At 34.9% G+C, this 26497-nt stretch overlaps 1 protein-coding gene across 4 annotated transcripts in view; it reads right to left on the reverse strand.

The window, feature by feature from the left end:
- Window positions 1-26497, reverse strand: part of LOC125663920 (beta-adrenergic receptor kinase 2-like) — a 64463-nt gene that overhangs the window by 11486 nt on the left and 26480 nt on the right. For 2 of the 4 annotated variants that reach the window (XM_048896357.2, XM_048896360.2), the window contains 9 exons: window positions 24987-25085; window positions 24784-24845; window positions 23374-23425; window positions 17617-17708; window positions 5865-5964; window positions 4803-5015; window positions 1508-1602; window positions 462-569; window positions 221-287 (listed from right to left, as the gene is read on the reverse strand). In XM_048896357.2, coding sequence (XP_048752314.2) covers window positions 221-287; window positions 462-569; window positions 1508-1602; window positions 4803-5015; window positions 5865-5964; window positions 17617-17708; window positions 23374-23425; window positions 24784-24845; window positions 24987-25085 — 888 coding nt within the window. The remainder of the gene's footprint in view (window positions 1-220; window positions 288-461; window positions 570-1507; window positions 1603-4802; window positions 5016-5864; window positions 5965-17616; window positions 17709-23373; window positions 23426-24783; window positions 24846-24986; window positions 25086-26497) is intronic. The other 2 variants (XM_048896359.2, XM_048896361.2) reach the window with 1 other exon arrangement.

Here is a 26497-nt window from a genome sequence, read left to right on the forward strand (position 1 = left end):
ATAACACAATCTTCAGAGGTTATTTCCAAAAGAAAAGTAGTGTATGTTGGTTCGATTTACCATAAATTGTATACCATTAATCTATGACAGGCAGCACGTAAATTGAAACAAGAAAACCACATTGGCTACCATTTATTTTGAAATGTACGTTTGTCGAATGTTAGACCTTCTCCCCCAACTCCCCCTATCATTATAATCACACTGATCAGCCTTTCCATACCATTGTCATGGTCATTCTGTCAATCTCATGCTTGTCTTTTGTTCGGTGTTGTCGGAATGGACTGTGTCTGAAATTGATTGAAGAGTCTAAATCACTTCCTTGATTAAGGTAAATGCACACTACAGCATACATAGCTTCAAAATCAATATACCATTTCTTTCAATTCTTCAGAATCCTTTTACTCTATTGAAATTGTTATGATATGATGAGTATTTCATGCTATTGTTGTTTGGTTCCCTACCCTCTAAGTAACTTGTACAGCATACATCCAAAAGAGAACCAGTCAGCACTGGAATCATACTGCATCTGTTTGTTTAGCACCTCAGGGGCCATGTAGCCATGGGTTCCACTGAAATCAGTAAGAACACCATTAGATTATCAAAAACTTCTCATTATAAATGCACTAACATGTCATAAAATCTGCTGAATTGATCATATTCAAACTTCAGAATATCAAGCTGTGGACAAGAATTCCATTGGATCTCAATTAGTACTGACTTTTAAACACACAAAAACACATTATTCTTAGGTGATTTTCTTAAAAAACGTTTTAAAAGAGTCCATCCTGGGCTCATGGGCTATAAGATTCATGAATTAACTACAAAATGTTATGAAAAACTATGCATCAAGTTTTTGTACTTGATATTCAAAAGTAAAGGAGATTTCTAAACATTTAACACATTTTCAATATATGGTCTACATAGCTCAGCCCTGAATCCCTGAATTCTGTTTAACATATCAAAATCTCTTGCAAATAGTTGGACTGAACACTGACCAAACTTTATGTCATTATGTTGTATCACCACATACATGCAGGTTGTTGATATGCTGTAAGATCCCTAATGCCAAATTTTGTGCAAAATCTTATGACTCCATTGGATAAAAGCTCATGGTTTTTATGCGTTATCCAGAAATCTTTATCAAAAAAGAGTTACTTTTGTTTCCCATTTTCCTTTTAAACAGAAAAAAAGATATCAATTTGTAACTTTCAGATAGCTGATTGGCTTAATATTCACAAGAAACTTTTTTCAAAAAAGGTTTCTATCTTCTGAAATTAAACTGGTGCCGGTAGATAAAATCAATATTCCTCAGACAATAATCTGTCCGACAAGAAAATTACCAACTCATTAGGAAAAACCCCACAATGTGCAACTGTGGTCTAAAACGAGACATCCACAGCAGCTGCATAAGATTGCAGTTATCTATGTGATAGTGTCTGTGATGATGCTATACAAATAAGGTCACTTTATGATGTTTACTTTCTGAAGTCATTTAACAGTTACTCACACGCTAGCATGGGGTTTCTTCCTAGAGAAGTCACAAGCCAGGCCTAAATCCGAGATCCGTACATGACCATTCTCGTCCAATAAAATATTAGCTGGCTGTAGAAAAATAATAGCATTTAGTGCCATATTCAGATGACAAGAGAGACTTGCTAAAAGTGGGAAAATGTTTCATTAAATTTGCCTTATAATAGATACATTAACAAGAGGTACTGTGAGCAATGCTCACTAAGAATACCCCCCGCTTACCCAAATCTCCCAAAGGGTGTTGTTAATAGGTATAAATTACCTCTTTCCTGAGTGTAAAAATATGGTATGCCTTTGTAAAAGAAAATGGAAGATATAGTCCGAACACAAATCCATGGCATAAACCTATAATTTTGACCCTGAGATCAAAGGTCAAGGTCATAAAGAGGTCATGAATGTACATGACACATAAGTCTTATGGTGATACACCCATGGTATGACTATGTCAAAACCCTATAATCAATTTTGACCTTGAGGTCAAAGTTCAAGGTCATATAGATACCCGACACATTGTCTCATGGTGATACACTCATGTGTCAAATATGGTATGCCTATGTCAAAGAACAAAGAAGTCATGACCCTGACACGAATCCATTGTAAAAACCTTTAATTTTGACCTTGAGGTCAAGGTCATATGGAGGTCATGAAGGTACATGACACATCGTCTCATGGTGTTACACTCATGTGTCAAATATGGTATGCCTATGTCAAAGAACAAAGAAGTTATGGCCCGGACATGAATCCATTGTAGAAAACCTTTAATTTTGACCTTGAGGTCAAGGTCATATAGAGGTCATGAAGGTAATCGACACATCGTCTCATGGTGATCCACCTGTGTGCCAAATATGGTATGCCTAAGTCAAAGAACAAAGAAGTTATGGCCCGAACACGAATCTGCACAGACAGACAGACGGACGGACGGATGGACGGACAGACAGAGTGATTCCTATATTACCCCCCCCTCCCTCCTCCTTGTACTTCGTTCGGGAGGTGGGTGAAGGGGGTGGGGGGGGGGGGTATAACAACATATCTTCTGAATACACTATCAAATGACTTTCTTCACTGTTCAGAATGCAAAAAAGTATACAAATGCTTTAAGTTGGACTTTTTGAGACTGAAATGAATGAACACTTCCATTATACTCAGTTTAGACCAGTGGTTGTAAACTAATCAGGATATTCTAACAAAAGAAAGCAATACCTTTTGAATCAAAACATTCTTCTGGTTAATTGTGGCTACTTTTTCCCCAATATCACATACATAACAATGACATTTTGTGATTTCTCTGTGAATCAACTTTTCAGTGTATATTCAGATGATAGTCTTGTATTATAGTCATGTTGATCTATCCCAATATAACAAAAGCTTTTAAAATTCTCGTATTACCAATCAAATAACAATTAAAAATGGCAGCATCTGGTAACAAACTCAATATGCATTCTTAAAATGCAGAATCATGTTCACACTTAGCAATAACCAAAAGTTAAGTGATTAAAGCATTGTGTTTATGATGAGTTTGCCTTGATAATGATTATGACATGAAAATTTAATGTCATTCTAACAGTGCAGATAAGTTTTGTCAATACACAACAGCTGTACAATACAACAGGAAAAATTTACATAAATGTAAAATTCATCACCAAGACAATTGATCAAGTCCAACTGAATAAGAGTCAACAGAGCAGCAGACTACACAGACACTATTAGTTACCTGATACGGAAAAATACATGGCTTCACCTCGCCTGATACAGGTTTTCTTTTCACACCATGTATTTTTCTGTATCAGGTCACTCACTAACTGTGTAACGAATTTATCACGTTGAAGACCTCTAACTGTATATGTGGGGGTCTATATCATACAACTTATCACTTTACCAATTTTGTCACGGCTGCAAGTCGAACCCGACAATAAATTACTCGCTCAATACAGATTTTTCTCGCATGATACGTTTTTTTTTCATGGTGTCATGTGACCAAGATCTGGCCTGGAGGTTATAAAAACTTTTACTGTACTCATACTCAAACTCGACCATGTTTGTTTTGAGTACAACTCTGAGCAAGCTTCGAAACATACTCAGTCAGAAAATCTTGACTTGAGCATGTACTCCATTTGAGTGTGAAAATTATTTTATAAAAGTTTTGTAACCATCACTTTTGCATACGAGTACGATTTAGAACACGAGCTCGAGTTTGAGGATGAAAACGTGCTCAAAAAAGTTTTGTAACCTCCAGGCCTGACCAATTAGATTTCAACAATTTTGTCTGAGGCTTGATAATACAATACACAGAGTTAATGGGACAGAGACTACAATGCACCGAGTCAATGGGACAGAGACTACAATACACCGAGTCAATGGGACAGACACTACAATGCACTGAGTCAATGGGGCAGAGACTACAATGCACCGAGTCAATGGGGCAGACACTACAATGCGCTGAGTCAATGGGGCAGACACAACAATGCACTGAGTCAATGGGGCAGAGACTACAATGCATCAAGTCAATGGGGCAGACACTACAAAGCACCGAGTCAATGGGGCAGACACAACAATGCACCGAGTCAATGGGACAGAGACTACAATACACCGAGTCAATGGGACAGACACTACAATGCACCGAGTCAATGGGACAGACACTACAATACACCGAGTCAATGGGACAGACACTACAATGCACCGAGTCAATGGGACAGACACTACAATACACCGAGTCAATGGGGCAGAGACTACAATGCACCGAGTCAATGGGACAGACACTACAATAGACCGAGTCAATGGGACAGACACTACAATGCACCGAGTCAATGGGGCAGAGACTACAATGCACCGAGTCAATGGGGCAGACACTACAATGCGCCGAGTCAATGGGACAGACACTACATTGCGCCGAGTCAATGGGGCAGACACAACAATGCACCGAGACAGTGGGGCAGACACTACAATGCACCGAGACAGTGGGGCAGACACTACAATGCACCGACTCAATGGGGCAGAGACTACAATGCAGTCAATGCGACTTCAAAATCAATTAGGGTCATCTATTCCTTAAGATGTACCAGTGTACCATGTTTGATGTCTGTCAAGCAAAAGGTTCTTCAGACATTATGTGGGCAAGACTCGGTCTATAGACCGACTGTCTACTGCAATAAATTATGCTCCCTCTTTTTCAAAAAGGGGGGGGGGGGGATATAATAAATTACCATTTGCCTCTCTAACTTTACTGTAGGAAAAAATAGAATTTTTTCATTGTTTGGTTGTTGTTAGTCTCTCACCTTTAAGTCTCTGTAGACGACAAATCGATTGTGCATGTGCTCCAGTCCCAAAATGACTTCAGAGGCATAGAACCGAACCTCGCGCTCATTGAAAACTCCATGTTGTGACAGATGATAGTGCAGATCCCCACCATTCATCAGGTCCAAAATAAAACACAGTTTTTCTGGCGTCTGAAACGCGTACGTCATGTTTACTATAAAGGGACTTCCTTCCTGTTAAAAAAATGAATAACTCACAAAAATTACTGACATACATTAATGGTTTTTGTATGGATTACATCGAAATATTTCAAATTTCATGAACATTTATGGGGGTGGGGCACTTTTCATGGTATGGACATATCTATAAATTCAAATCGTCTACCAACAAGAGAAGCTAAACTTTGATAAAGAATACGTTTTCTTACACCATGAAATAAAGTCCAAACAAACATGCTTATTTTCCGTAAACCACAAAAATTTAACTCCTAAAAAATGTACTAATTTCATAGTAAATGAGAAAAAAAAGATAACACATGTGCCATCACAACAGCAAAGGATAATTTGGAAAAGTTATTAAGACAACATATGGAACCTCATCTTTTGAAGAGGCAATGAATCTATCTGTTATCTCTGAAGTCAGAACAGAATACAAATATTTACATTCTGCTGTATTTTGACCATTAAACTATAGCTTTGCATTTTATTCTACAATAAAACTTAGAGTACTCTTGTTCCTGCCCTCTGCCAAAGAAAAAATGACGACTTCACTGCACAGACTGAGCTTTTCATGTTAGATAATTGCTCAAAATCAGTATTGAGTAGGCTGTGCAAGCTGTTGCTTTTCTGTCACATATGTGTATAGAATAAGCAGTAATTTCAAAGTACTACAGCATTTTAAAAAAAATGAAACACACATTAATGATATTTTGTGCAAATAACAAGAAACATGACGAACATAATTGAATCATATTGACAAGATCATAAATTCTAGTAGTTAAATGTAGTGCTGATCAAATAATCACTTTGCTGTGTCAAACAAAAGCTCAATGTCCTGAAATATATTGCCATGGTGATACGTACCCCTGTACTAACTAAAGACAGCATGATTCGTTCGTTTATAGCCAACGTCTCTCCCTGTTTCATTTTTATTCTCTTTTTATCTAAACACTTCATTGCATACCTGAAAAGAAATAGTAAGTTTGTTAAGGACACCACAAAAAAATATTGCTTATTTAAAAACAAACTAGGGTCCCATCAAGAACTAAGTTGATGTGTTACCTGTACTGGTGCTAATGACACAGAATTCATTAACAATTGTACTAACAGAGAGGGGTGATTATGTTCTTTTCTCAGATCTTCATTTCCATGTTCAAATGCAGGATTCTAACTACATTAACTTTGTAGTATACTTAGTGGAACTCAGCTGAGCCTGTAACTTTGTAATTTGACCTCATGATAAAAAAAATCTATAGGTGTTGTTATGAAATGGCCAATTACCTTTGTGTAAAATATGAAAGTTGAAAAACAATTACAAGATATCAAGTCCCAATGAAAGTGACGATGTACAAATAGACAGTCAGATGCCCAAAATCTATAGGTGTCTTCTTTTGATAAACTACCATTCTGTAGAATATGAAAATTATATGTTGAAAACTTTCTCTACATATATGTGCCTGGTACTTAGATATCTCTTTTTCATACTTGCTTTCTTCCTAAGACAAAAGACACAGATCAGAAGATGCTTCATTACAATTCATGTCTGACCTTTACAGTAAGGCTACAATAGCCTAGATACAATGCCCTGATTTACTGTCATTCCTGTAAAATTTTGTAACAACTGTGAAATCAATACTTCTCATTAATATTGGATTCCATATTGGAAACTCATAATAGTAAAGAGCTTTCAAGCTCCCAAGAGCAAAACAGTCATTTCTGATTCCTTGCAATAGCATTGGTCAGAATATCAATCTACAGACTTCAAATAAAACAGTTGTTTGATTCCCAGCAATGTTGCTGGTCAGTATATTAATCTACAGATTACAAAAAACCTGTCTGTGCAATCTCGATAGACCCAACAACCTGATCTGTATTTTTTAAATTCAAGGCATTTGGCTTACAATTTGCCTCATATTATGTCACACAATTCTAGCAGCGACAGAGGATTATTAATAGTTCTGTCTTAATGCCTGGTCTTCCTAAAAGAGACAAATGACTATTGAACTGGAAATGAATCTAAATGATGACCTATCAGTTATCAATCTTGTAATTTACTCATTAATTCAGTACAAAATACAATTCTGCTCCAACAAAAGAAGTCAGAAAATCTACATCAGCAGCTTAGTTCCCTGCAAATAGGAGAAAAAAGCCATCAGTGACCAAATAGGATGGAAATCAATATGTATGTTTTAAGCAGCTCAGCAGCATTTCAAAGACCCTGGGCAAAAAAAGCTCCGGAACATTTCTGATCATCCACAAAGTGCAGGAGGAGCAATGCTCTGTCCAAATTATGTGTCTGGATCAGCTGTAACTGGTGGTGCCTCATCAACATGCCCAGTTACCTCAAAGATAGAGAAATAAATCAAACAATCTTTTGAAGATTAGGGAAAGATTGCTCGATGATAATATTAGATTAGGAAGAAAGGAGGGGAAAAATTCATTTGGTTTCCTCCGAAATGAGAATTGTTAGCAATGGCAATTTCATTAATTGTCTAGGAGGTGATAATGAGATGATATCCTTCAATATCATAGCTCTGAGATAAAGCGTACTGTATTCCTGTGGGAAAACCTCAGGGAGCAGTCATACACTGATAGATCAGCCAATCGTATCTCAGGATACAATAACAGTCTAGACTAGAACAATGAACCAATAATATATAACTTGCACTTCTACGCTGAACAACCCAACATCAAATAGACTAAAAGCAAGGTCAATTCTCTATCTAGAAAACAAAACACTTTATGAGTGTTTAGATTAACAACTGGATTGCATTTGTAGTTACACAAAACTTTAAATTTTTTTGGGCAATTGAGGTATCTGAAAAATTGGATGAAAAATTTATGCATCACTGGACAGAAAACTGCATCAATGCACAGTGTGTTGATGCTGAAGTTTTGCATCCAATTTTTCAGTTAATATCCCAATCGCCCCAAAAATATTACAATAAATTTTCAATATCATTTGATTCCCTTAATTGATTTTTAAAATTATAATTTAGATGAAAATATTATGAACTATATCTTGTAATGGGGTGTTACAAATGTTTATCCTGTGATAGGATGTTACAAATGTTTATCCTGTGATGGGATGTTACAAATGTTTATATCCTGTAATGGGATGTTACAAATGTTTATATCCTGTAATGGGATGTTACAAATGTTTATATTCTGTGGTTGGATGTTACAAATGTTTATATCCTGTAATGGGATGTTACAAATGTTTATATCCTGTGGTTGGATGTTACAAATGTTTATATCCTGTAATGGGATGTTACAAATGTTTATCCTGTGATGGAATGTTACAAATGTTTATATCCTGTGGTTGGATGTTACAAATGTTTATATCCTGTGGTTGGATGTTACAAATGTTTATATCCTGTAATGGGATGTTACAAATGTTTATATCCTGTAATGGGATGTTACAAATGTTTATATCCTGTGATGGAATGTTACAAATGTTTATCCTGTGATGGGATGTTACAAATGTTTATATCCTGTGATGGGATGTTACAAATATTTATATCCTGTGATGGAATGTTACAAATGTTTATCCTGTAATGGGATGTTACAAATGTTTATCCTGTGATGGGATGTTACAAATGTTTATATCCTGTGGTTGGATGACAAATGTTTATATCCTGTGGTTGGATGTTACAAATGTTTATCCTGTGATGGGATGTTACAAATGTTTATCCTGTGATGGGATGTTACAAATGTTTATATCCTGTAATGGGATGTTACAAATGTTTATCCTGTGATGGGATGTTACAAATGTTTATATCCTGTGGTGGGATGTTACAAATGTTTATATTCTGTGATGGGATGTTACAATTTTTTATATCCTGTGATGGGATGTTACAAATGTTTATATCCTGTGATGGAATGTTACAAATTTTTATATCCTGTGATGGAATGTTACAAATTTTTATCCTGTGATGGGATGTTACAGTATTTAATTTCTACATTTTAGGAATCCTGATTGACCAATGTTCACATCTTATCAAAGAACCAGGTGATGAAAGCCTTTCTGGGCATAAAACTAAAAATTCTAAAGCTAAATCTTATTTCATTTCATATATATATTAGATCATGTCCAATACAATTTCACCTAATTTGTCTGATATGTTTACAATTATTTAGAGTACATAACATCTAAATTTAGGTTAGATACTAATTTTCCTTCAGGAATTAAAACATGAAACATAGCTCTGGACTAACAAAGTTTTTCTATCAGATATGTGTATTGGAAAGATAAATTCATATGTAAATATTAACTTTGTCCAAGCCAATGCTGATGTTGTCTAGAAGAAAAACTGCATGAAAAAGACCCATTTCATGTCAAAATACCCAAAATTGCTGCAGAACATCATGTTTATAATGTTACGATATAAGATTTTTGTCATTTCTATCAAACTGAAATTAACTGAATTGCATCTTGCACAAAATACACATAATTTTAAAACAAATGCATCATTGTGGATTTTAGTGGGCAAATATATGGCCCTTATATGTAGTCCTTTTATTGAAACTTCAGGAATGAAACATTGCTTGAATATCTGGGTCTCCATTGATTCTAAAGAATAAATATAAAATAGATAAAACAGACTAAAAAAAATCATCTTAACTTCTTTGTAAAGCAGTTTTTGTTGTGTATTTTATTATCAATTTTGAACACACTTATAAGGATGTTATCTTAAACAAAGATTATGACTTCCTTATGGTTTTCAATAGTTAAGCTATAAGGTTGTCACTGGGATGGAAATCCTAAAATTTCCCGTGTACTGATTTCAATAGCTCTTGCTAATTTAAGATGCTATCTTAATATATGTCATGGTGCAAGATTTGTTACATTGCTGAGACTATGTGCACCGTGCTGCATAATGAAAATATCATTTAAATAGAGAATATAACATGCTAAAATATGCATCATATGTCGTATTAGCCCAACCGAAGTGGCCCCATATCAGCCCTTGATCTGGTGCGACATATGATATGAATTTTAACATATAATATTCTATTTATCATATACTGCACTTTTTCATACTTATTGATACATGCAATATATTGCTTCTGAGGGATTTTTTTAAAATATCTGATGTAAGGCCCAAGAGCTGATTTTATATAATGTTTCTTTTTTTTTTTTTTTTTTTTTTACAAAAAATCTTAATCATGTACTCCATTTCAGTACGAGAATGATTTTACTTAAGTTTTATAACCTTCACTTTTGAGTATAAGTATGATTTAGAGCACAGAGTACAAGTATGAAAATGTGCTCAAAAAAGTTTTATAACCTCCAGGCTTGATGCATTGCCTAACTATGGGAAAAACCTTGATGCATTGATTTACTAAAAACTTCAAATGATATATTGATACATTGATTTACTACAGTAAAAAAAAACCATCACACACATATATATATATATATCATATATTCCCCATTGTAAAAACATTGATTGTTACGAGCAAATATGTAATTTCCAAATTGATATGCATTATTGCACGCCGGTCTGATGTGGATTTTCAGACCAGTCATTGATACCAGCTATTGTGACATCATCCATATTGCCATGCAGAATTGGCAAAAATCATTACCAAATATGATAAATATATTATTACTACAGTAACTTGATCCAAAGACTCGGATCACATCGAGTTGACAGGCACAGATCATCAGATCACACGAGACGTTAGTTTGATCTGGTGATCCGCACCTCACTCAACTCAATATGATCCAATTCTTCGGATCAAGTTACTGTAGCAAAGATAAATTTATCATATACCCCCTTATGTATTTTATATCCACATTTACAAGATAATAAATGTAATACAAATTATCTAAAACACAGTAACATTATATAAATATTGCATGTAGTTGAGGGTAACATTAAAAATTTTCACCCCGAGAAAACCAGTACGCAATGCATTGTGACACCATCAGTTTCAGAGGATACTGATACAGAATCAGAAAGCCACAGTGTGGTGATCCGGAAAATCGGATCCCACTCTGTGAAATCTGCAGTATCAAAAAACGATACATTGATGGGTATATAATAAATCTATCTATCACATGTTTACTCCTTTATCCAGTGGATATCACCCATTACATAAATTTTAATTATTACACTATGTTTTCCTAAAAATGATTTTATGTTAAACATGAGATCTAACTTCCTCTTCATATGTATATATTGCTCAAACTAGTTTTCTCTACCCCATTCCCTGCCTGACTGTTTTATTGCTGAACATGTTCCACAGCTGTAGGCCATTCAAGCTTTTGTGTCTCACTATAATGGTTACTTTCTAAATTCACCTAAATAAACCTAATAATCTTACGTCACATGATCATAAATATTTCAAAATGAGGTATATATTATCTAACTCTGAAAAATAATGGAAAATTAGCTTGATTACTTTTTTTTTAAATCCAATTGAGTTGAATTGTATAATCTGCATATATAAAGTATGCAGGGATCGAAATTAACTTTTTCTACCACAGGCTAATTTTAGCCTGTGGGTAAAAGATGCACAGGCTAAAATGAAAACCTACAAGCTAAAATAAAAATAATGAAGCAGTGCCCTTTTTTCATGCTTTTTTTAAATCAACGATTTTCCCCATCATTACTGAGCCTAGTGGGTCAATTAACAGGCATTGTTTGGACAGGACACTAAGTTACTTAAGTCATATGGTGCAATGTTTAGGTCTCTTGATTATCGCACCTCTAATCCACAACCTGTTTACCACAGGTCTAGATCCAGTCTTTCAATTTCATGCCACATCAGGGTTGTCACAAATGATTTTTCAAAGCGAATCCCGGACTCATGGTTTTATAAGCAGCACAATCACGAGCCCCATGAACTTTTTTGATAATCGTCTACGCGGTGAGCAGTGCACTTGTGTCATCACTACAACCCGACCTCAATATGACAATAAATTGATATAGATAGGACATTCTCATGATTCTGATAAAAATGAATACTGGAAGACTTGGATTTTTTTTTTTTTTTTTTTAGATAAATGAATAACAAAAACCTCATACTTGGAATTCAATTTAATCACCCCTAGAGGTGAACAGGTCTCGTGGCACATGTCTATATTTTTCATCATAATGCGATGCCCGACCTTTAAAGCATTTGTTTGACTCTGAGGTTCTTTAAAACATCATAAAAGAAAAATCTGGATAGAAACGATTGTTGAAATCAGTCGTTCATGTAAGCGTTTGTATGATCCAGAGTGCAAGTTTAAGAAAAGCGAATAGCGCATCACCGTATAAAACGGACACGATACGATCATAGTTTGTAAATCACCACTCGCTAAGATTTTCGAGTGTCCACTATTTTTACTTGCTATTTTTCAAATGTACTCGCATTTTGCGAGTAATTTTCGCTAATTTCGAGCCCTGAGTATGATAAAAAAAAAACCACTCAAATATTTTTTTTCTATAATAATAACCAATTGATACAACATATTATATAAATTTACAACTTTAACTATGTTATACAGACTGAAAAAAAAAAAATTTGACTTGTATTAATACTTCATCTTTTATATCAATTAGTTTCTTTTCCAACAATACATTATCTAAGTAGGTTCTTGAGCAATACATTTTGTCTGTCCCCAGGACCAAACTATTGCTTGAGGCCATTTAATCAAATGGACTAACAAAACATATGCACCTTAATTGACACTTTGTCATACCTTTCAATCACTTACAGGAGAATTTTATCTCACAATGCATATAAAAATGTACATTTTGTACAAAACCAGATTTCAATTTTGCCTAAAAGGTACCCACTAATGAGCTTGTATTTTGATATATCAAATCATTTCTAAAATTTCATGCTAATTGGTTGCAACATCCAAAATTGATTTTCATTTGACTGGTCAGCATTGTTTAAAGCAAACATCAGACATCAATATTTTTGGACTTTATTTGTTGATTTATTTTTTTTCTTCATCTCTAATATGTACTTAGGCCATGCCAATTTGTAATCTAGTTCGTTGGATTCGCCGCTTCTATTTGAAATAAATCCAAATTATATTATCAAAAAATAATTTCCGCCCGCGTGTCCAAAAATATCTGTAAAATATTTTTGACTTTTTACAACAAGCGCAAAAACGACCTTGATGTATGTGGCTGACAAATGACAGAAGTGCGGGCTCTCGAGATATTTCCTAACAGTGTAATACGGTGTTTTAAGTTATTCATGATGTCTATCTTAACATGTACGATACTTCATAACACTAGATTGGAAGTTGATCCTTATACTGCAATCGAACTGGAATCCTATGGAACTTTTGAAGCACTATTCGATGCCACTATATATTAGAGAACATCGACAGCATACGATTCATTGATTATAATATTGTTTAAAGTCTCTCTTGAAAATATTTCACTCGCATGAAGACGTTACCATTGCTGGTGAAGGGTTGCAAAAATTAGGCCTATGCTCAGCGCTTATGGCCATTGAGCAGGGAGGGATCTTTATCGTGCCACACCTGCTGTGACACAGGTCTCAGTTTTTGCAGTCTTATCCGAAGGACCGCCCCATTTATTCGCCTCTTACGACAAGCAAGGGGTACTGAGGACTATTTTAAACCGATCCCACAGTTCACGACACATTCACAAAAGGTTTGGTGATTATTGATTAAGTGTGTCCTATTAAAATTCAAGAAAATACGAAAAGCGATGCAATGGAGATTTCAAAACTGGACATGTCCCTAGCAATATGCATATCTCTGAATCGAAAGTTTGTAGAAATGAAACTTAAATAAAATTCTTCAAAAAGACCTTATCAGTTATAGCTGCAGAACTGTAGCTCTCTGAAAAAATATTTTGTTGCGTCAAAATATTTTTTCAGAGAGCTACAGTTCTGCAGCTATATCAGTTAATGTTGCAAAGTAAATGTTTTAGGTATAAAGAAAATAAGTCTTTGAAACCTGAAATACTTATTTATTGTACATTATATCAACAAAGTTGAAAAATATTAAGTTCATGTGGTAAACAAATGATATTTGATGATTTTAGATCTTTATTTTTAAGCGCTCGCTTTTTAAAATCACACTTAATTCAATCAAAAATATTTATATTTCTTGTATTCGCTCGCCTCATAATATTTATCTCCAAAATTAAAAACAATATTTGTAAAATAATTTCGCCCTCTCGCCTCACTTTTTTTGTTTGAAAATCGGAAGAACTATTTTACAAATTGGTGTGGCCTTATGAATTAGTATCAGTGACCAGAAACTGACACAAGCAGTTCAAAACGTCAGGTCAAGATAATATTTCGTGAAATGCAAGGTTTACAGGCAAATAGATAATATTCTGTGAAATGCAGGTTTACATGAGAAAACAGGAAGGCTAATGCTTATGGCTAAAAAGCTTTTCAATAAGGAAACATCAATTCACAGTACCTAACAGATTTCCTTTATTTTCTAAGCATGTATGTCATGGAGTTAGAGCATCAATGGCTGTCAATACAAAAACAGATAAGTATTTCAACTCTATCTGACATTTCAAAAACAGATCCTCGATATTTCGGAATATTTTAGAAGTTTGACACAGAGTGTCATATATTGACACTGACTAATGAGAACAATGGTGAATTGTAGCAGTCTGAAGGCAGTCCAAGCCTAGACCAAAGAGAATAAATTGTACCAGGCTGAAGGCAGTCCAAGCCTAGGTCAAAGAGACTAAATTGTACCAGGCTGAAGGCAGTCCAAGCCTAGGTCAAAGAGACTAAATTTTAACAGTCTGAAGGCAGTCCAAGCCTAGACCAAAGAGAATAAATTGTACCAGTCTGAAGACAGTCCAAGCCTAGGTCAAAGAGACTAAATTGTAACAGTCTGAAGGCAGTCCAAGCTTAGACCAAAGAAACTAAATTGTACCAGGGTGAAGGCAGTCCAAGCCTAGGCCAAAGAAACTAAATTGTACCAGTCTGAAGGCAGTCCAAGCCTAGACCAAAGAAACTAAATTGTACTAGGCTGAAGGCAGTCCAAACCTAGGCCAAAGAGACTAAATTGTACCAGTCTGAAGGCACTCCAAGCCTAGACCAAAGAAACTAAATTGTACTAGGCTGAAGGCAGTCCAAGCCTAGGCCAAAGAGACTAAATTGTACCAGTCTGAAGGCAGTCCAAGCCTAGACCAAAGAGACTAAATTGCATCACAGTCTGAAGGCAGTCCAAGCCTAGACCAAAGAAACTAAATTGTACCAGTCTGAAGGCAGTCCAAGCCTAGACCAAAGAAACTAAATTGTACCAGTCTGAAGGCAGTCCAAGCCTAGGCCAAAGAAATTAAACTGTACCAGGCTGAAGGCAGTCCAAGTCTAGGTGAAAGAGACTTTGAAATGCACCACAGTCTGAAGGCAGTCCAAGCCTAGACCAAAGAGACTAAATTGTATCACAGTCTGAAGGCAGTCCAAGCCTAGACCAGAGACTAAATTGTACCAGGCTAAAGGCAGTCCAAGCTTAGGTAAAAGAGACTTTGAAATGCACCATAGTCTGAAAGCAGTCCATGCCTAGCCCAAAGAGACTAAATTGTATCACAGTCTGAAGGCAGTCCAAGTTCAGAGGAAACAGGGGGGCATTAACTTTGATCTTGTGCACTAATTTTCATGTGTATAATTGTTAGTATGAGTAATGTTTTTGGTCACTCACTCAGCATCATCATTTTGTAAATTCAATAATGTCCAATTCCTTTACTGTACTAGTACAGTTTAGTCTGTCTAAGCAAACCCCTGATTTAAGCGACTCTCTGTCCTTTGTGACCAAATCTAATCTTGCCAAACATTACTTTCTATATAAATTGGCTGCATTAAGTGACTCCCTGTCTTGCGTGATAATCAACAGTAATTTGCATCCCCTAAGTTTGATTAAGACTTTTTACTAACTGTGAGAATCCCCAGGAAAGTGCTTCTTGCAGCTTAGATAAAATACACATCATTTAAGCTTAATCAGAACAAAACAATCAACCAGAGTGTGTTTGTTTAAATGCCAAACAGTGCTGGCTCTCATCTCACAGTCAATGACCATGCCCGAGACTTGATTGTTCCTGCAGGATCTGTTAGTCTTTATTTTCTAATTAAGGATATAATTTCATTGAAATTATCAGATGACATTACATATCAGGTCAAAATATTTAGGCAATGAATGGATTAAAGATCAAGTCGTATGATTGGGATCAGAGGCCATAATATTTATTCGATCATATGACTTAATAATGGTGAGAAAATCATGTCCTTAATAAGAATACTAGAAGTGGTATCACAAGGTTATGTTTGGCATTTATATCTTCTTGCAGGCATAAGTTGTAGAACTTTAATGAAGGCAGTATCAGCCATCATCAATCTATGACATACTTTCTTTTGCATCATATGAATGAAAGGTTCTAGCTTAAAAACTGTGTCAGAAGGTAAATAGACAAAACAAGAGCTCTGTGTGTAAAGATTTCCCCAAATTTGAGCAAAAGTTTAACAACCTGTAGATTTTTTTCAACATCAAAGAAAATTATACCAGATATATGTTCATAGGACATGAATGCCCCGTCCAATGTGACATTTGTAATGCAATATGTAACAATAGCACTGCAAACGACACAACATACACCCATTAGGCCTTCAAAGCAATATCTGTATCAATGATAAGAAAAAGTCCAGAAAACTATTTCACCTACTTTTAGCCCTAAAGTAGGTCATAGTGCATCAATAAAGTTGAAATGTGAACTGATTATGCATTTCTCTGAAAAGGAGTTTGTAACAAAATTTCAGGGCAATACCTGAAATTATAACGAAAAAAAAATCTAGAAAACTGTTTGACCTACTTTTACTGCTAAAGTAGGTCATGGTGCACCAATCCATCTGAAATGCACACTGAACATACATTCTTCCGAGAAGGAGTTTGTGACTAAATTTCAGGGCAATATCTGTATCCGTAACAAAAACAAGGTTTTTCTACTAAGTGATACTATGACCTTGAGAAACAATAGACATCTTCTGCTTGGCATAAGGTGTATGTGTACATGTACCAAGTTGGACAGTCCTGGCTCCAATGGTTCAGCCTGTATTCTGTCTACAAGGTTTTCCTATTAACTGATACTATGACCTTGACCTTATGATAAGAAGTGTTGTATTTCCATTCTCCTTGAATGCTGATTTACTTGCTTGTTTTTGTATCAACCAAAACCAGGCGATTTAACTGTGTATCAGAGACCCGCATATTTTGTGCCTTACAAACTATGAAAGTAGAATAACTCGGACTTATTGTGACGTCACAATAAACTTCGTCTATCTGACATTAAATTTATGGAAAATACACAAGGTTGCTTTGCCTCGGTTGACAATGGTTTTCTCGGGGTGAAAATTTTCAATGTTACCCTCAACTACATGCAATATCTATATAATATTTCCTAAAAACTGAATAAGTTCACTAACCTGTAATTTTCTCAAATATGAAAGAAACTTAAAAAAAAAACCTTGCAAAATGCGCATCTGAAATACCCATACAAGTACTCTGTAAAATAAGATCCTCACTTGAAAGCTGTGGAATACTACATGAATTGTAAGCGCTACATTAAAATTTGTTTCAAAAAAAAAATATTCAATGTTTACAGACTTGACTTACATTTTACCAGTGTCTGCTTTACGACAACCATACACTTCCCCAAATCCTCCCCTGCCAATAATTCTATGGACGCTGAAGTCATTCATTGTTAGCTGAAAATATAAATAATCATTGAACGAAACAGTTTTATCATACAGAAAAATATCTATAAACAAACCTCTCAACATATGCCAACAAAAGTCTCCTGGATGTTGAAAGTGGACTAACCATAATCAGTATTGCATAATTGAAATCTTGTTGATCATATTGGCAGTGCTTCCTCATATAAAGATCAAATCATTTTCTTTTTATGATAAAAATGCAAGTTCATTGTTTAAAATATTTGTGTGTTGAAACTGTATTTTATAGACCAGTGCTGTTTTCTAAATTTTCCTTTTAAAAAAAAAATATTACAGTGGTTTAAATATTACACAGTGGTTTAATCTGGGCTGTGTTGTTATCCTGTTTATAAAGAAGTATTCTGGGAAAGCGTCTGTAGGGAATTCAAAACACTAATTTCCATTTGGCTCTGGACCCTTGAGATGATCAACTGTCTGTAATTTGTCACAATCTCTCTATAATTGTAAATTTGTCCCATACAGATCTGAGGAGCAGTGACTAATAAAAAATGCAGAGGCAGAGCCCTATTGATTTCTAAAACTCCACTGGCAATATCGTTGATTACTATTCTAATTCATTTTGTATGGAAGAAAATTACACCTTCTGCATGGAGTGCTACTAAAACTGGTTTAAAATATTTTGCTTTATTTTTTCATCTTTTTTTCTAAAGTGATTTTCAAGTACAATCCAAAAATGTTGTAAATTTCAGAAGTACACTAATAAAATCAGGCAATAATAAAAACTTTTGAGTATGGCAACTTTTGAGTCGACAATAGGAGTTTACAGATTTATAATCTTACGAGTCTTTATGATTACTATAGGTGACTGTGTGTGATACTCTGGTGACCTTGATGGTCCATGAGCTTTCCGTTAAAACTTGACTTTCGAGTCAAGGCTGTGCATTGTAAGAGTCATGTTCCATAATATCTTCAATTGTTATTGCTTATAAATGCAATATTGACCGGTCACGGTACATGTAGCTCCCTGGTAGAGCATTCACTTCATAACCAGGAGGTTGTGAGTTCAAGCCCCACTCGTGTCATGGCCACGTCAAACCTAAAACGTTATAATAGGTAGTGATTGCTCCTTTGCCAAACGTTTGGCACTTAAAGTGAGAATAACGGGTCTTTCGGACATGACCTTAAAAATGGAGCTAACGTGTTGAGGCAATATGTCAGGAAGCTTTCATGTAAATTTGTACTTTTCTTGCCCAGTGGTTCATGAGGAGAAGATTTTAAAAGATTTTCCGTATTTATTCCCATGTGAAACTTTGATCCCTTATTGTGACCCCAACCTACCCCCGGGAGCCATGATATGAACAAACTTGAATCTGCACGATGTCAGGAAGCTTTCATGTAAATCTCAGCTCTTCTGGCCCAGTGATTCTTGAGAACAAGATTTTTAAAGATTTTCCCTATTTATTCCCATGTGAAACTATGATCCCCTATTGTGGCCCCAACCTACCCCCAGGGGCCATGGTTTTAACAAACTCGAATTTGTACTATGTCAGGAAGCTTTCATGTAAATCTCAGCTTTTCCGGCTCAGTGGTTCTTGAGAAGAAGATTTTTAAATGACCCCACCTTATTTTTTGCATTTTTGTGATTATCTCCCCTTTGAACAAACTTGAAAGCCCTTCTTCCAAGGATGCTTTTGGCTAAGTTTGGTTAGAATTGACCCAGTGGTTCCGGAGAAGAAGTAAAAAATGTGAAAAGTTTACAGACAGATGACGGACAACAGACGATCAGAAACGCTCACTTGAGTTTTCAGCTCAGGTGAGCTAAAAAGCAATCAATGCAATATTCCTGAACATCCTATGGACTCCATATAGAAACTTCAGAGGGCTAATACAATGCTTGATATTGATAGCACTTTTAAGCTGGCATTAAGGAATGATCTTAACCATAATACCTCTTTTAAATGAAAGCTCATGGACCTTCAAGGTCACCATAGTATCACACAGTCACCTATAGTAATCATAAAGACTCGTAAGATTATAAATCTGTAAACTCCTATTGTCCACCAATTCTGGCTTCAGGGTCATGAATGAAGATGAGAAGTCCAGGGGTCACATCACTCACCTGAACATCTACATCTTTTCCCATGCAAAACATTAAATACCAATTTGTGCCCTACACTAGCCACACAGAGCATTGTGTAAACAAAGCTACTTTACATGTACAGACTCTTGCATATCAATCAAACATACAGGTGACTCTCCACGGCTTGAACTTCTATCTCTCGTGTTAACTATTCTATTCTCTATTCAACTAAAAGCAAATTTACTCTCGAAAATTTGAAAGCCCTAGCTTAAATAGTTCAAGAGATATTCTTAAAGATTTTCCTATATAATTACAAATAAAACTTTGATCCCCTATTGTGGCCCTACTCTACCCCCAAGGAACCATGGTTTTAACAAACTTGAATCTGCACTATTTCAGAAAGGTTTCATGTAATTTTTAACTTTTCTGGACCAGTGGTTCTTGAGAAGACTTTTAAATGACCCCACCCCATTTTTACGATTATCCCACTTTTAAAGGGGGCATGGCCATTCATTTGAACAAACTTGAATACCCTTTACCCATGGATGAATTGTACCAAGTTTGATTGAAATTGGCCCAGTGGTTCTGAATAAGAAGATGAAAACGTGAAAACTTTACAGACAGATGGACAGACATCCGTCCAGACAGACGACAGACAAAAGCTCAGGTGAGTTAAGAAAATGAAGGACAACATGTAAAAACAATGCAAGGATGTTGTAAATATGCACTTCAGTTACTATAAAATCTTAACCACTATAGTTGAACCTTTAATTTCCAGATTTGACTCTTGAACTCTCAATCACTCTTAAGTTTTTTTCATCAAGTTCCCTTGAACTTTGAATTATCAAGAGTCACCTGTATTACATTCTTTTGCAGGTCAAATATTTACAGGAACAATCAAAGCTATTGTAGTATATGCTTCATGTAAAATTGCCACCTTCACATGCTGATTACTCCCTTATATAAACTTCACTGGAATATCAAGTGGTGCAGTACATGATCAAATCCACTGAAACTATATATAGGCTCATAGGATTTGATCGCATTTTACCACAAGACCCACTTAACATCCTGATTTTTTTAAATAATGGTTGAATAGTCTTAAAATTAAATTACTATCTTTCTTTGGGGTGGGGGGTGGGGGGGGGGGTGGGGGCATACAAAGTTAAAGAACAGGTGGAGAGAGCCAACAATGACTTTAACTTGATTTACTTTAATGTACATCAACTTGCCAAATCATTGTGACTTTTGTACTACATAATAATGAATTATTGAATACAGTCATTGTCTGTACTGCATATCTCCATACTAGCAATCCAACTCTGAGTCATAAAAAACATTTTTGAGAGAGAAAATAAGAATGCACATAATCATGCAATTGACTAATCGAAGTGATAATCAATCATAGACCAGCAATTACTAGCTCTTAATCAATTCACTAAACATCCACATATTTTGTGATAATATTGATTAGTTTTTAATGAGTTTAAGATCCTCTTTTAAGTGTGAGATTATGAAGCATTCAAAAGTTTTTAATCACCAAGAAACTCATTACATTTAATCATTTTCAGAGACAAATTACTAGGACAAGGATGTGTTAATTAGATGGATTTTTCTTAATTAATCAAAGCTAACATACAAAAAATTCATAAGAGAGGCTTACAGCAATCAAGATGGTCTTTTTATTTAGGGGGGGGGGGGTGTCTTTTACCAGATTTTAAAATCCTTTGGTAAAGCTGAAAGTTTGGCTAAAAATGCCACAGTGTAAAGCTAAGGTAGAGCACTAACAATCTGACAGGCAGTAGCATTGAAATGTCACACCAAAGAAAGGTAGATGAGATCATATACTGTTGTAATAGGAGACCTTATACAAAGCTTCTGCTACAGTACTGTATCAACATCATTGGCAAAAAATAAGTGCAGATCTCCATTTTCTTATTATCAAACCTAAGTCCAGTTTCATACTTTATCGATTTAACAGACATTTTTAGATGATCAGCCTTAGCAATAATGAAGCATTTCAATCTCAATAAAGCCTTAGTTATATGCTTCATGTTACAACACCTTAACAAGGAAAATTATGTAGACTATCAAACTGACAAGTATGTGACAAACAAATTAATAATTTGATGAAAATAGAGCTAACTTTTATACACTAAAGACCTAGCTGGCAGTTTGTAATTGAAAGATCAGACTAGCCATTGAAGAGAATATATACTGGTAATTTTTGATAATCTTAATCAGACCAGCCATTGAAGAGAATATACACTGGTGATTCTCGATAATTCGGTAGTTCAAGGGATCTTCATAAAACTTTGAGAAATCGAGAGTTCAAGAGATCAAAATTCGGAAATTGAAGGTCCGAACATATGGTTAAGATTTTACAGTAATCGGAAATGTTTACCAGCAAAATCTTGAGATCATTTTGACACGTTTTCCTTCATATTTATCAGGTAGTTGATTTGATTTCAAAACAAAGAACGTTATTTTGCATTAATAAAAAGATTTCAAAGTTTATGCATCTATTTGTTCTCATCTTCTGCTCCACTTCTCTACAACCCTTGGCCGCGTTAGCACGATTTCTGTGTCAACAATTTCCTGCATATGATTGGTTGCAGGCCAAGTTCCCTGCATCTAATCAGATAGCGTGTTACGTTACACCATGTGCAAGACGAAGGAATGTGTAAACAATTAGTCATCGTCTTCAAAACACTTCCATTTAACAAGATTTTCATAGAGTCTCCATACAACATGGCGGTGTGTAGACTGGGCCATGAGGCTTTGCATATAACATCGTGTAACTCACTAGACGCAGCCATTTTTATTTTAACAACACACAAAATGTAGTTGAAAAACGCATTTTCATTGGTTGAACATGATATTATCCAAACAGAGTTTGTTTTCTCCACCCGTTAGAGGACGACACTCAAAGCTACGAAAATCGCGCTAACACAGCCAAGGGTTGTAGAGAAGCAGAGTGGATCCAATAAGGATAATAATGAGGATCTAAATTATGTTTTAGAGTAACTTTACACAGAGAACAAACTCAAGAAATTTAATAGTCTGTAGATCTCTAAATTACTGTCTCATAATTACTCTCTCATTGTCAAGTCAAAACAAATTCATAGTCCTATTAGATACAAATTTTAATCATCACAGGACCCAAGTGTAGGGTGAAAACTGACCAATTAAACAATTATATAATCAAGTGTCCACCTCCACATATAAGCAGATGTATCACCTATGTAAACTTCTAATTACCAGAACCACACTAGCCTAGCATTAAAAAAAATCCAGGTAAGGTCCAAGCAGAAATAATTAAACACTTGGGTAATGGTGTGTGTACACTACTACCACTTCCAAGAGATCAAGAGTGAAAAACAATGAAATATGTTTTATGGGACCCAACTTCACTTCCAGAGATCAATAGTAAATTTACTTAGTTATATAGAGAGAAAAATCGGGACCATGATTTCACTTTGAGAGATGGAAGTTCGAGCCATTGAGAGTCACCTGTATGTACTGCTGAGGAAAAGCTAGAGCATGATGCCCAGCTATATGCACAGACACATATAGAGCTTCACAATTTTGTACGACAAACAAAATTCTCATACCTACCTCTATATTCAACTCTAGGTTCTTCCACTGGCAAAATCGAGTATATTTTTCACTAAAAAGAGAAAATTATCAAAATAAAATTCAATTTCTTTTAATAACACTTGGAATTTTTTTTTTAGATTGTTTACATATACAATCATATCTACCGTGTACCAATTTCAAGTTACACTACCGCAAATTAAACTCAGGTTAATGCTAAATCATTTGATTTATTGAGAGACTACAAAGACTAAGAATCCTGTCAACTCAGATTGATGTTGTATGACATGATTCATTGAGAGAATATAAAGACTCAGAATCATGTTTGCACATAACCACATCTGTTATTATTTTTACTGTACTGATGAGCTCAACATTCAAACAGGAACCCCAGTGGAATTGATTCCTGTTTATAACTGGGCTCTGCATGAAACTAGTCACTACTCCCTGTTGTTGTCCTGGTATTGAATTTTCCTCATGACTTTCAATATCTTTCATTCATATCATTAAAACAGCCTCATAATACTTCTTGATTATTATCATTATAGTAGTAGTTACATATTAAATATATAAAATAACAAAAAATGTTTGTAAAACAATATATGCCCCCCACTCCCCAGTGCAAAATTGGAAAGAGGTTAAACAAATGCATCATTGATAGTAGTGTAGTGCCAAAACAATTCAAGATATTGAGCGGACAATATCTTCCTATGTCCAGAGTGGATTGACTCTTGGCTTTTGACCATGTGACCTAAAAATAGGGCACTGTTAAACTGGTACATGATACGCCCACATACATTATTGACCCAGGAATTTGAACAAGTAAATCCATATCTAGGGATAATAATTTGCATCAATATAAATTATGAATTATCCACAAAAGGATTTCGTGGGAGTTGCAATAACAATGTCTTTTGCATTAAACAAATCAAGTTCAAGGGCTGTAACTCCTTCAAAAATAGTGGGACAGCATTCCCCTTGTAATATGCACATCTACACATTGTGATCTTCCTTTGTACTAAGTTTCATTGAAATTTTCTAAAGGGTTTAAGAGGAGTTGCGAAGACAAGGTACTTGCATAAAATAAATCTAAGTCCAAGGGCCCTTACTCCTTCAAAACTAGTGGTGCAGCATTCCCCTTGTAGGGAATACATATATACACACACACATATATATTCACCATATAAACTCCAATGCAATATCCAATCTCTATATTTATGCACAGGAAAATAGTATAACCCTTGGAAATCTTTCTAATGTGTGTAATTTTAGTCTTATCAATGTCTAAAGGGACAAAATCAATTTGATAAAAATGATTCTGTTCCCTGTTAATTTCATTAGAGAGGATTCTGGACATTCAGTCTAATGTGTGTAATGATTTTAACAGAGATGCATTTTCTTTGTATCTGATGGTTAAAAAGTAATACAAACCTTTCTAAATATTTGTCAAATATATCTCCTCGTAGTGAGTTACATATTTCTTCTATGTATGGCTAAAAGAGAAGGAAACATTGCCACAGCATGTTCATAGAATTCAACAAAATGTACCAATTTCAGGGTTTTCCCCCCCAATATTTGAAGACATTGATTTACAAGCAGCAGTGAAACTTAAGATCTGGATGGTTGATAAATACCTCAAAAGTATTTGGTGCTAATTTTTTGGTTCTTTGTGCAGTTGTTAGACATTCCTGTACTGATTCCACCGCTGTCTTTGAGTATGTCTGCAGAAAAGTCTATACAAGTCAAAAAGAAAAATACTAGTAAAACAACACCAACACAAGGGTCAAAGGTCAGCAAGCAAGGTCAAGTAATCACTAAGGTCAGCAAGCATGGTCAAGTAATGAAACATGGCAACTACAGTCATATCTCGTTATATCAAAGAAGTTCTGATGAGTTTGGATGATAAGCCAACTCACATTTGCCAGTACTAGTGCAATACATGCATTGGAGACCAAAATAACATACATCATATATCATTTAACAATACTTTTTAGTTGCATGTCCAGTTGTCTGAGGTTACACTGACCACAGCCAGTGACCTATAAAGATGACATCAAATTCAAGATTTAATTCTTTATTGATAGATATAGAGATTTTCAAAGATTTCGTTGATGGTAGTTGTAGAGATTTAAAAAAATTTCTTTGGTTGTAGTTAAAGAGATTTTTAAAGATTTCTTTGGAGGTAGTTATTGAGATAATGCATAAAAGATTTCTGTGGTGATAGCTGGTATAGAGATTTTTAAACGATTCCTTTGGTGGTAGCAATGGGATTTTTAAAAGATTTCTTTGGTTGAAGCTATGGAGATTTTTAAATGATTTCATGGGATTTTAAAAAGATTTCATGGGATTTTCAAAAGATTTCTTTGGTTGTAGTTGTGGAGATTATAGAGATTTTTAAAAGATTTCTTTGATTTTAAGTAACTATAGAGATTTTAAAAGAATCCTTTGGTGGTAGCAATGGAATTTTAAAAGATTTTTTTGGTGATAGCTATAGAGATTTCTTTGGAGGTAGTTATTGAGATATCTAAAAGATTTCTTTGGTGGTAGCTATTTATGGACTTTAAAAAAAAAAAAAAAAAAAAAAAAAAAAAAAAGCAGTGGACTGAGAAGTATGAACATTATACTATATGGAGACTAAGTCCTAATAAAAATGTGGAGCTATGTGAATATGGTCATTTATTTCTAGTACCGAGATATGGCTGTAAATACAAGGGGAGACAACCAATTTGTATAAGCTTGGTTGAAATGTCAGACAATTGACAAAAAAGCAGGGGGATACATTCACAGACCTCTGTATTCTCTTGGAACTATCATTTCATGCATTTCTGACTAAACATTGATTATTTCTTGTCATCACATATCTTTATCACATCCACATAGTCTGTAGCCATAACAAAGAGTCACTGTGGAAATTCCCTAAGTTTCTATATACAGCCTTTTGTGTTAAGCCATCTACATTTTATCCTTATATAAAAAATAACGAATCAATTAGTACACACCTAGATACCGATAAAATAACTACTGAAGCAAGCAAGGCATACCAGTTAGTGAAGTTATTCATTTAACTCCATTACTATGCAGAAAGACTAAATGAATATCTAAATATTAGCATTAATTTTGTTAAAGATTCTGTTTAATGCATAAT

This window comes from Ostrea edulis, chromosome 1, assembly GCF_947568905.1.
Source record: "Ostrea edulis chromosome 1, xbOstEdul1.1, whole genome shotgun sequence".
Classification (NCBI taxonomy): Eukaryota; Metazoa; Mollusca; class Bivalvia; order Ostreida; family Ostreidae; genus Ostrea; species Ostrea edulis.